At 36.2% G+C, this 13,059-nt stretch overlaps 2 protein-coding genes across 3 annotated transcripts in view; one reads left to right on the plus strand and one right to left on the minus strand.

Moving 5' to 3' along the window:
- Positions 1 to 13,059, minus strand: part of LOC106664828 (ras-related protein Rap-2a) — a 297,001-nt gene that overhangs the window by 28,862 nt on the left and 255,080 nt on the right. The gene's annotated exons all lie outside the window — the stretch shown is intronic.
- On the plus strand, positions 9,574 to 11,266 carry LOC106664830. Its single transcript, XM_014390848.2, has 2 exons — positions 9,574 to 9,746; positions 10,841 to 11,266. Exons 1-2 carry the CDS (start codon positions 9,726 to 9,728, stop codon positions 11,153 to 11,155), a joined length of 336 nt encoding a protein of 111 aa, XP_014246334.1. The 5' UTR covers positions 9,574 to 9,725; the 3' UTR covers positions 11,156 to 11,266.

Genomic DNA, 13,059 nt, shown 5'->3' on the forward strand with positions numbered 1-13,059 from the left:
CTTTTATTAAAGTCACTTATATTTTTTTTTGTGTGCAAGGATTACTTATGATTTGGCCGATCAAACTGGCACAATACTAGCTTTTTATATGTATGCTGCTTCGTAAATTATAGACCAATTGTACGAAAAATGATGAAATTTTATTTTCATTAAAATTTTTTTTTTGTAACACGAGAAGTGTAAATATTCAATAGTCAAATAAATCTGTACAAACATTCCATTAATTGTTATTTTGTACTATAAAATATATGTAATAATTTAAACAAAACATTTCGGTATTGGTGGGCGGTATGTTAAATCATACGGTTTTTATTATTTTAATTGCTTAGATTAATATGAAATTTTTATACGAGGCATAAGTAAATAAAAAGGATTGAGATGTAAATATATGCAATTTTTTTTAATCATAATGTAGATTTTGATAGTTGATATTGATTTCCTTTGTGAAACATTTGAAAATTCGTTCTTTTCTCATAGAAATTATTCTCCTTATTTTAGTTTATTGTTTTTTGCCATTAAATGAATTTAATTTAAAATAATTTAAATAAAACAGTAAGTATTTTGGTGGGCAGTATGTTGAATCATTGTACGTATTATTCAACTTACTGATATTTAACATCTTTTCTGTATGAAGATTAAGGCTGACGACGAAACTGTTGAACAGTACGAAACTTATAAAAAGTATGCGTTAGCAGTTTTTTTAATCATAAAGCTAATGCTGCATGGCTAAAGTCACAGTTAACCCCGATTGTCCAGGTTTACCGGTCCTCAGTGGTTTAGGTCGTCTGGCTCGTCTCAGGTATTCGGCATTTCCAGTGTTTGTTAGGGTTATAAATCGGGCGAGGCACTGACACTGCCCCAACGTACTGCTAGAGGCGCAGATGACATACAAAATACCAAGGTATATGTAGACCAAAATTATAGCGAATGAACAGCTGTCAGTCTTAATTTAATAATTATTTTATTAATTATAACTTTTAATTTTTTGGTGAGCGGAACGTTGAGTCATGTTTGCATTTATATTAGAATTGCTTAGCTTTTCAATAAATTTTTATTTTTTGTAGGACGAGAAGTGTAAAAAGATCAAGGTATGTATTGTTTTTTCTACTATAAATGAGTTTTTGTAGTTTGAATAAAACTTTTCGGTTTTTGGTTGGTGTGTTGACTCAAACTGATTTTATTTTTCTAATTGCTTAGAGTTTTCAGCAATTTTCGTAGGAGGCGTATTTAAATAAAAACGATCAAGATGTTTATGCAAGATTTGTTTATATCACTGTTTATCCAATATGTATTGATAACAGATTCTAATTTCCAGTCTGGAACATCGGGTGTCGTTCTTTTGGCCAGTAAATAAATGTTATAGTTATATTTTTAATTAAATTTATTTAGTTTGGCAATTTAAATAAAGGAGGGCGCATTTTGGAGGGCGGTATGTTGGGCCTGTTGTATGTAACAAAATTTACTTAGCTGTAAGAATTTTATTTTGCTTCATTAGTTATAGACAAATAGTACTTGAAATTGTGTAGTTTAATCGGTAAATTGTAGTTTAATTTAATTACCCTTAGCAATTTTTTATTTTTTATGTTTGGACTCGATCATCCTGATTTGCCTACACTCTCCAATTGCATTATTTTGACGCGTTTCAGTAAATCGCTTATTTCAGTGGTTGTGAGGGATATAAGCAAGGAGACATACTGACATGTACTGGTGATAATTTAAAGAAAACCATTTGGTGTTTGGTGGGCGGTATGTTCAGTCTTATTGTCTTTATTTTTCTAATTACTTACTTTTTCATGATTTTTTGTAAGGGGCATACTGTAAATAGCAATTACCAATCCGTACATGCAAGATTTTTTTTTATGCCATAACATCATTAAATATGGGGACCGCGGTAGCCGAGTGGTTAGCGTGAGAGACTCTCGGCTCATAGACGCCGCGGTCGTGGGTTCAATTCTCACCGTCGCCTCTGGCACTTTTTTCACGATACCCCCCCCCAAATATGAACACACATACAAGAATTCGTCACCATGGTTAATATGCATAGACCATAAGGCAAAAAAAAATCATTAAATATGATAAATAAAAATTTTCCGTTTGGTATATGTGAAAATTTTTATCTTGTGCCATACAAACTTGTCTTCATTTACTTAAGTGACCTTTTCACCATTAATTGAATAATTTTAATAAAACATTTACGTTTTAGTGATCAATTGACCAAGTTACTTCTTTCAATTAATTATTCTTTGTATGTAAGGTCTTGGTTGAGATAAAAAATTCAGTGTCATGAGAGGGATTCGAACGCACGACCTTCGGCTAAATACGACGCTACTCTACCACTTGAGCTATCGTGACTTCGAATCCCGCTCGTGGCACTGACTTTTTTATCTTAACCAAGACTTTACGTAGCAAGAATATTTAATAAAACAGTTACTTCGGTGAGCAGTATGTAGAATTTATTGCCCTTGTTATTCAAATTAGTTGAAATGATTTTCTTGTATTTTGGTTTATATAGCTGGTAGTTGTTGAAAGTTTACGTGATTCCTTTGGCGATGAAAGGCTGAAAGGTTTATACTTCTCAATACTTTTTTTGTTTTCTTTCGAAATTGCTCGGTTCATATAAAACTCCATGCTGTGGTAAGCTGTATAAAACGAAATGGTAAAGTAAACGAGGCAAAGCACAGCCTACATCATTTCACCTCCAATTTTATTTCAACGGCTACTCCGGCTGCTTTTTATCACTGCCGTTTATGTCCCAGCTGAGTGAAATACGAGCTCGAGGAGTTTTTTTTTTTTTTTTTTTTTTTTTGCCCTTGGGAATATATTATTGTATTGTGCGGAAGACGAGTTGCCCGCGTACGTGATATCGGCGCGCAGAGGGTTTGCTCCTTTTGTGTTGGGTTCTATTATTCTCTCTCTCTCTCTCTCTCTCTCTCTCTCTCTCTCTCTCTTCTAGTTTCAACCAGACTTGATTTCATCTCAACCGCCCACTCGGGCAAAACACCATTAAGCCAGTTTAAATGATTCCAAACCGGATATCAGATATTGTAGCTTTGCGCTAGGGGATTTGTTTTACTTCATTTCCCTCTTGGTCTTTTTCTTAATTTTTAGTTTTAATTAAGTTCCATCTGCACGAATTTATATTTTTAACAATATCCCCACCAAGAAGAAATGACAAACAAATCATTCATTTTTTTTGATTTCCCATAGAAAACGAGCAAACAATTTTCTACATAAAAAGTCAACCAAAAGGTGAATATCATGCTGGGAAAATGATAGTTTAAGCATAAAATAAGTTGAGCTATAGCTAATAAATCTAGCGTTATGACTCGTTTGACAGGCTCAACCGAACTGTGCACGACACGAAAGCTTTGGGGTATTTCGTTGAGAAAAAATATATCAGCAATTCATGATTGACGACAAAAACCCATTCGACAATCTCGTAAAAAAAATCATGTTTATGCAATAATGAATTACGCGATATTTGTATCTGGCATTGATTTAAAGAGGTTCACTTGAGTTGATGAAAATGACTTAAAATATGATATATAATGGCGTGACCTCCAAATATACAGATTGTATTTAGAAAAACAATTACACGTTCTACACCGGCCTAACAAATAGAACACAAGAAAAATAATTCCAGAAATTTTGATTAAATCAACGTGTCATTATTATATTGTTGTAATTAACATTATTGAGAGAAATATTTTTGTCCAAATATCAGGTATAACCTAAAATTATTTAAAATAACATATTGATGGATAAAAATAGATGATTGGAGCGAGATAGAGAAAGAGAAAGGTACATATATAGATAGATGGAGAAAGAGCGAAAGAAAGAAAGAAGGTGAGAGAAAGAGAGAGAGAGAGAGAGAGAGAGAGACAAAAGCAATTAAATGAAACAAATTAATCGAAAATTGAAAAAAAACAAAAAACAATTGACAGTGACGTAGATAAAAAATATACGGAGATGGGGAAACATTGCCACCGTGTGTTGGAAAGGGACAAGGAAAAAGTGGATGAAATAAAAAATGGATTTCTTTACAAAAATGAACATAAAAAAGAGCAGATAGCAAATAGTATCATATGTAATAAAGGACATATAATTGTTAATTTATAAGCGAGATTAAGAGAGGGAGAGAAACGTGAGACAAAAGAACGTGTTATTGTTAGTACGCAAAATATATTTTATGTATTTAAGAATGGATTCTTCTGTTTTTACAAAGCAGAGTTTTGCCCTCCAATATTATTATTAATTAATCAATTTATTATTTAATTATCAATTAATCCATTAGTTATTTAATCCATCATAAAGATAGATTAATAATAATGGGAGGGAGAGAAAAGTGAGTGAATGAGTGCGAGAGAGAGAGGGAGAGAGAGAGAGAGAGAGAGAGAGAGAGAGAGAGAGAGTGAGAGAGAGTGAGAGAGAGGGAGAGAGAGTGAGAGAGAGTGAGTGAAAGAGGGAGTTAGAGAGAGAGCCAGACAGACAGAGATTAATATACACATAAGAAAAAAAAATGACTTTCTGCAAATCCGGCCAAGAACAGTGAACATCTTGATAGATTCAACCGTATACCGGCCATAGTTTTAGCAATGAAAAAATTAATATCATAAAAGTAAACATAATGATAATATTATACATAACATAATAATAATAATAATAATTGGGAGATTTCATTGATGACGATGGCAAACAAAATCTAATCGTACAATATTTCAACGGTGGTCATATAAAATAACTTGGATTTCCAAGCTAGAAAAGTTTTTATTCACAAAACGTTTTCGTAAAAAAGTTTTCAAGGATTAAAAGTAAATAAGATCGACTGGAGTTTCTAAAGGAGCGTACCATCCTGTTTGGAGGATAAGTGGTCAACTTCTTCATGAAAATCTTTAAACAGTTCAAACATAGATTTGTAACTTAAAAAAATTAACATGGAGAAGATGTTGGGTGGTCTGTTAATTGTTGAGTCATTTTTAAACAGGTTGATTGTCTTAATGATTCGGCTCCACCTGATCTCGATGTTTACTTTAGACATACAAACATTTCAATGTTTAAGTATTTTAAGATTCAATACGTGTATGAGAATTCATGTATTGTTATATATTTATCTTTGAACTTGTTGCCATAAATAGTCCGCGGGTATACAACTGTAGTAAATCAATAATCTGAAACCTTGAACTTGAAAATACACGATTCACGTTATCTACATCAATGGGGAGATATCTTTTATTGTCCGCTGCTACATTTGTCAATCTTTTATTTTCAATCGAGCCTGTTTGTGTATTTCGGCCTCGAGAAGGTGCCATCTCATGTCGCATTGTTCGATCGTTCGCGGGGAGGGAGCAATTGCCGATAGCCGTCTTGGACTCCGAGGTAATGCAAGAAAAAAAGCAAAAACATTTTTCCCGCAAGGCCACGGATTATCGAACAGGATGTCTCAGGTTTTTTCTCTCACAGGGCCTGATTTGTAAACGAGCCGGCAGCCCTTTGTCCGGTTAAAAAAGGGCCCAATTTTTCCCTAGCAAGCTAATGGAGATCGACCCCGGCTTGAGTTTAGACCTTTCAGATATCCGCGGTTGAGCTTTTCATGCTCGGCTTTGTGGCCAAGGTCGACAACCTCGATTCGGAGGCGTAAAAGTAGTTTACGGCCATGCTAATCTAGTATAACATTAATAAATGTACAAAATATAGAGTGACTCTTGGGGAAAAAATACGCCTCGTTTCGATCCATATCTCATCGTTAATCCTAAGGAAACGTACTCCTAACTATCGTAATCTTGAAGACATCTGCTACGGATGGCGTAATAACTCGATGTCAGTGATATTCCATAGTAAAAACTCTCCATATCTGGTCCGCCCAATCTCGCTTTTGGTCTAGAGCCAGACCTGGTTTTAATTTATTTAAAATGTATACGGGTGAGGCGTTAGGGATTCCGCATGATAAATAGGCAGAGTTGGGATAAACTTGGGACTTATTCGCTAAAAGCTAAACATAACTAATTGTCATAGTTTCTCTGGGGCTCTGCAGAGTGACGAGCTTGTAGTTTGTTCGTTCCAGGTTATTTTGTTCTGTATAGCCTCGCTGTTTTGGCCTATCGGGCGCATTTTTTAAAGCAGGGCAATACCACTGAAGATGGCAGCGTTTAATAGTTCAAACAGTGACAACTAACAGACAAGGATGATCCAAACTAGGGGTTTCTCACTCAAGCTGAGCTGACACAAAAGCTGAATTACTTTAAGCCAGTAAAATAATATTTTTCTTATATTGAGGTTCATATTAAACTAACCCTACAGGCAAAAGCTGTTTGTACTTTGGTCATACTTTATGCAACATTCGCAAGTAATTTTATGTATAACTAGTTATTCAGATATCGTGAGATGCGGTCGGGTGTGATGTAGGTTTCAGAAAAACATTTTCTTTATCGTGCCAACGTTTCGATCTTTCATTGAGATCATATTCAGGACTCAAAGTGTTTGTCTTCTGTGTAATTGTGCCATCCTTGCGTGTCGTGTTGAGAGTGTATGTATAACACGCCAGGAAAGTTACACGCGCCAGGATGACTGGAAACGACCAATTTTTAGTTTCAACTCACAAAACTACTATGAGCCACACCTTTAACGAATGCAAAAGTAAAATTTAATGTCATTTGTTTGCCTCCTGAAGTGCAAAGTGCAATAAAAACATGTACAAACGTCAAAAGCCCAAAAACACTGAAATGCGACAGACCAAAACAGAGGATTCATCAAAAATGACCAAACTACAAGTTCATTAACGTACAGACCCCTGTGCAGTGCATGACGAACTACTAATAGCTACATTATTAATGTGTGTATGGCAACCAACCACTTTACATGCAAATTGCCAAAACGAGCCTGGTTAACTGAAACAGAAATAAGCAGACAAAAATTATCGGAAAAAAATAAATTTAAACCTAACAGTGCATTAAAAAATATGAATTAAGATTCTCCCCACCATCTTTAGACAATTCTAATCAGAGTAAATTGCGGGAAATTGATTAACGATAAACTTGTCAACTTCACATCGCCTGGGTGCGTTCTTGGATATCGTCCACCAAGAAAGATCTGGCACCAAGTCCTATTTTATTTACTTAAATGCATCCTACCCACTTCATATTTCCTTTTACTAGAATTCTATTTAACGGACTGCTGCTTCAGAGTGAGGAGCGGCAGTAATACTCAGATATCGCAGAAAATGCAAGTCGGTGTCCTTTGAGGGAGGATTATTGGTCCATTCCCATTTCCCATTTATACTGCTGACTTTTCGGAACATACCATACCATTAATGCCACCTAAGTTGATTATACTGCATTTTTTAAACCTGAATAATTCCAAGCAACATTCAACATCCAAGAGCACCATGATAAAAGCGGAACATCCTCTATAAACCCTTCGCAAGCTTACCTTATCTTGGAATTGTGTTTAAATGACATTAAGAGTGAGATGTGGCGAGAGTACTCAGCTATTAGAGTCTAAGTAGCAGATGTTCCACAAGGAAACACTGTTGGTCCTATCCTTTATAAAATTTACATCGCGGATTTCCTATACAACTTAAGATCATCTTCATCACTTATTCGATCGATACCAAAATTTTGTCTTTTTCTAAACAAACCTATAATATCCAAGAGCATGAGAAAAAATGTATCCAGTGTACATTTATAAAAGTCTTACCCTCAACTGGACATTAACATCAAGGAATTCAAATTAAGTACTTGGGACGGCAGAAGGACGAGGAATCCAAACAACTTCACCGAAGACTTGGACAACTACGAAGGCTTTTATGACCGAAATTTGTTTTGACCGTCAAAACTGAAATAAATCTACAAAAGGTTTTCAGTGACCCCTTGGTGAACAATAGAACCCAGGGTCCTACAAGGGAGCATTTTCGATCCCTTCATGTTTTTCATTTACACTGCTGATTCTCCTTGTACATCCCATCATTACCACCCTTTCAAGTTCTGAAAAAAATTGATTGACAAAACATCATTCGTCATATCGCATGCCAGCGTTGACTGCTTTGCATGTACAGGCTACACATAAATTAATTAGAAAAAAGAATATAGCACTAATTGAAATAGTCGAAATATTTAACAGCTGCCTCCGCTTAAACTAATTCTTTAAAGGATGAAAAAAGGGAAATAATCAAAATTGAAAAGACGAAAAAAAAGACAAGAAAAATGTATAAAACTATCCACCAATCAGTTTTCTTCCATAGTAGATAAACTGTTCGAAAATGCTTAAAACTGGTGAACTTTACTAAAGAGTTCACACCCAGACACTCAACGTAACCCTAAGGCGTTAGATTTAACGAACAATAAGCCAAAGGTTCTGAAACTTAAGAGACCTTATTTGACTCCTGGCAATCGTTGGGCACCTGTCACCTGTATTTGACATTCAAGTAGGAAGAAAGCAGAAATTAACGACTTACCAAGATCCCTAACCATCCCTAACCATCCTGCCTGATGGGACGATCCTGTTACGACCGTATCAAAAATTACGAACCTGAACAAAAACCAGCAGACTTGGTGTCTCCACGAGGTTCTTTCCTTGCTTTTCAATCTACATGAATGACATAACACCTACTGCTTCTGTAAACACATAAGTGGGCACACTCGCTGGAAATCTTAGCTAAAGAAAGTCGTGCTAACAAGGACAAAATAAAGTCCAGAATGAGGTTGACCTCCTAGTAAAGTATTTTGAAAATGGAACTTTTTTACGCCGATTTCCAAACTTTAGTGATAACCAATACTTATGGGTAAAAATGACCTGGAACTCCCAAAAAATATAGCGGCAGTTAGATGTAGAGATATTTCTCGATCCTTGGCTTACCTGGATTGATCAAATAAGTTAAAAACTAAAAAAAAGGGCATATCAACTTAATGATGTTTGTCCATCGCTTACGGACAAAACTTCTTCCTTGAGACCTAAAATAAACACTACCCGTAGAAAAAAAGTTTGAGATTTTTGTCTAAGTCTAGGGATCTGATGTATGAGTAGTTCTTCGTTTCGTATGGTCCGCATATCTTCGCTGGTTTATAACTTGCTGAAACACGTTTATCGCCCCAAAGCACTAGGTTAATTATGTTTTATATAGTTTTATATTGTAATTAGGTGAAAAGAAAGATGGTATCATGTGTTAAGTTTTTACAACAAATGTCTAATTATTACCCAACGTTCTTTCTCTAAAATAAAAATAGAATTGACATTTTTGTTGGATGTGTGTTACGGGAGATTGTTGAAAAGGTAGTATTCTACATCTAATGAAGTCGAGTGAAGTGGTATACTTAGAGGGAAAATATTTCCCAATTTCTGCAAAGAGGAGTTGATGAACGTTAATAGGTCGACGTCAATCTTCGGACAATTAGTGTTTCCCAATCCTTCAGCTTTTAAGCAGGTTCTTCGACTGGCTTTCGAGGTTTAACACGCCGGGGCGATTATTAAAGGTAAAAGGGCCCAAAGGAAGAATGATGGGGGCTCAATTATCCGGGGGTTGCCTTCGGGGGCGAACCGGGGTTCGGCGTAAGGTCGAGGACTGCCCGCTGCCAAGGCCGGAGGGCGTCCGGACGGGTTTCCTATTTTAGGTGTCACCGACCGGCCCGTGTGCCGGTGGGATGCCTCCCCGTGGCTTTCTCATGTATAAAAAGGGCGGATTCATCTCTTTCTAGCATAGTCCAAAGTTACAAACCGATCGGAAGACATCTGAAATGGCCGCACTCAAATTTGTTGTAAGTAGAAAAAGTTGACGACTCACAGCATTGTTTAAACTTTTCCTCAGCAGAAAATAACATTTTTGTAAACCATAACAAACAATATTTAATATACTTAGCGACTACACACAACTTGTTCTACTCAAAAATCATAAAAAGTAATCATTTTTCATTTTATAAATTTTATTACACTTTCATGCAATTGATCCCTTTTAAATAATACGCGTCTACCTATCTGTTCTATTTACTTCTGTCTCGATCACCTCCCTCTCACCACCTCTCTCTTCTCTCTCTCACAGGCACCTTGATATTGATTTATCTTTCAATAATTTTCAAGATTATGCTTTCCCCTTCGCTTTATTTCATTTGAAAGCTCATCTATTTATATGTCCCGCCAAGGGAGCATAAACGATTTTGTCAGTGGGAGGGTGTTTGAGCCGACGGGTTGACTTTAGTTTACGAAATTATTTGCACAAGACGTCAGCATGTTTGTTCGAGTTTGCAAATATATGGAAAAGCCAAACATGTCTGACAAAGCCACCGAACCATAAACCGTGTACAGCTTAACTGAATTGAGTTTTTAACGTCGTTTCTTCTTCGCTATTGTGAAACGTTTCTGTTTGTTTTTTTGTACTTACTTTATTACTAAATACAGTTAACTTGAAATTTCATAGTTTACAATGTTCACGTTCACCACCATTGTGACGCTATGCCTTATTTTTCTTGGTTTACTAAAACTTTAATCGAATATCCATGGGATGGATTTTTATTGCACTTTATAAATAAATACAATAAAATCGTAGTTTGGTTGTTTAGGTCATTATATGAACTGGGTAAGGCACTACTTTTGTGAAGCTTTTCCTCATTCTCTTTCTTTTCTTAGGTGATAACAACACGTTTAAAAATTGTATATTCTTGTATTGCTTCCTTCTTTTATAGTTGAAATAAATATAATAAACTGGATTTTGCTTGCTTGCTGAATCTATCTATGTCATTACTATCCACCCTAACCCACTTTTGTCTTTCTTTTTTACTGTTCTAAATGTCTTTTTACTGTCTTAGTTTATTTTCAGTTAATATAGGGCAGAATGTAACGCATTTGGGTTTTATAGGTTCTCGCCGCCCTCGTGGCTTGCGCTTTCGCCGCTGAAGAAGAGCGCGTCAAGAAGGACGTCCTCCTCGGAACCGTACCCTACGCCTACACCGCCTACCCCCACGCTTACACTTACGGTTACGACGACGGAAAATATTTCCCCGGAAAGTACGAGAAGGCGTACGTAGCTCCCGCGTACCCGTACCACTTACCAGCAGTCAGTACTTACTCAGCCCTTCCAGCTGTACCAGCGGTCCAGCCTTACAACTACGCTTACGGAGCATACCCATACAACCAAGGCGCTTATCCCTACTACAGGCAATACGTCTACTAATTCGAATCGTTCGGATGATCTTCTCGGCATACGGAACAATCTCACAGTATTTCCCAACAAATCTACTCCAGCAGATGTTTAGTTCAATAAATTCTACATTAATTTAAAACATGTTTTTTTTATATTTATTTTTCGTATTAATCCTAATGAAATTGAAACATCCAATCGTTACAGTTCAATTAAAACTCAATATTGAAAGCATCGTACCTTCTACAAAGACCTAAATGTCTATCAGTCTATCAGCAATTTTTAACATCGTATCTTTAGTAATTATTAATAATATTAACAATAGAAAATAGCACGGAACGTTTTTATTAAAAATTAGAAATGTTAAATATTTATGTATCATTTATTAAGTATCATTAAGTTTGCCATCTTCAGTTATTGTCAGGGATATAAACAGGGCACCGATGCAAATGAACTAGAAAAGATGGCAAAAAGTCGAAACGCGTCTGACATACCAAAATGGTGACGGTGAGTTTTAGAAATACCAGTCAAGTGAGAACTAATAACATTAAAAAATACCACCTAAGCTTTCAGATTTTTTTCTGTAATTCTTAACTGTTTAATTTATAATAATTTTAACAATACAAAATAACATCCTGCGTTTTGTTAAGAAAAAGGGTAATAAATAAAATCAGAAATGCTAAAAACTGGCATAGTATCAATACGTTAATATTACGCAGTTTGCCATCTTCAGTAGTTCTCAGGGATATAACTAGGTTCAGGCGCGAAAGCCCGCAAAGAAAATTGCTCCTGACCGTCCAAAATGACTTTCCAATCCAATAGAAATCATAAAACCCATTCCCAAACCTAAAAACTCAGTATATTTCTACGTCATATATCCTTATCAGTTTGCTGCCATTACTAGGCAAAATGCTTGAAAACATCTCTTGAATCATCCATACCCCAACTTTGAAAAAGCTCTTTTCTTAGGAGTGAGACCAGCTTCGATCGAGTGCTTGCTATTGAAACTCAACGGCATCCTATCATACACTTAGCTCACCTTAAAATCCTATCTAATCTGTATTTTCAAGTAAATACAGGAACATGTTAGTTACTCTTCGTCTATATCGAATTAGTGTTCAGCGAGGCAAAAAATTTTCTATTCAAAGTAGTCATCCCCATCAAACCCGATGCAGTAGATGCAGTACTACTCACAAAAGCAGATGATATGTGCTTTCAGCAAACCAGCCTGCAGTGGGTATTAGAAATTTTTTTTTTCATTTTCACTAGCCCAACAATTACATTTGTTTTACTTAGTGCTTCTGAGATTGAAGGGATTTGAGATTGAAGAGATTTATAATGGCAAGTGATAGTGATATTGCTCCACAGGAGCCCATTTGCGTTAGCAGCTTTTGTAACAGCACACATGTACTACTATTTTCATTATAAATTTAAATATCACATATCACAGACATTTTCACATATCACCCCAAGATGTCTTGCAACGTTGTTGGTCTTAGACGGGAGGCCACCCTGCTTCCTAGTGAGGCCACCCTGAAGTGCTATCGGAGTGGTACGCTCGATTGGGCATGCTCTACTTCATGAGAAATCGAAAATCCAAATGAAAGCCAGAAGTGGGACTCCTGCTCTATGAATGCTCTCCATCTGGGAAAGCTTTGTGTGAAACGTCCTCAACCTCTCTGCTCTCCAGTTGAAACTCGCAGTGAAGCTGGGCCTTCCGGACAAACCACTCTGCATTCGTAGCGATCCGTAGTACTTTGTTTTGCAGGATTTGGTTCTTTTTTGACGTGGAAGCCGCTCCCCAGACTTCGCAACCGTGGAACAGGAGTCCCACTTCTGGCTTTAGTTTGGACTTTCGGTTTCTCATGCAGTAGAGCATGCCCAATCGAGCGTACCACTCCGATAGCTTCTTGCTGATGTGAGAATTCCATGTGAGT

The sequence above is a fragment of the Cimex lectularius genome, unplaced genomic scaffold (assembly GCF_000648675.2).
Source record: "Cimex lectularius strain Harlan isolate CLEC.00 unplaced genomic scaffold, Clec_2.1 scaffold137, whole genome shotgun sequence".
NCBI classification, from domain to species: Eukaryota; Metazoa; Arthropoda; class Insecta; order Hemiptera; family Cimicidae; genus Cimex; species Cimex lectularius.

What these genes read in the sequence shown, in the direction of transcription:
- LOC106664830 (XM_014390848.2), top strand. Translation starts at nt 9,726, where the DNA reads ATGGCCGCACTCAAATTTGTT. An exon ending in TGGCCGCACTCAAATTTGTT is followed by an intron (nt 9,747 to 10,840) that starts GTAAGTAGAAAA and finishes TGGGTTTTATAG; the next exon opens with GTTCTCGCCGCCCTCGTGGC.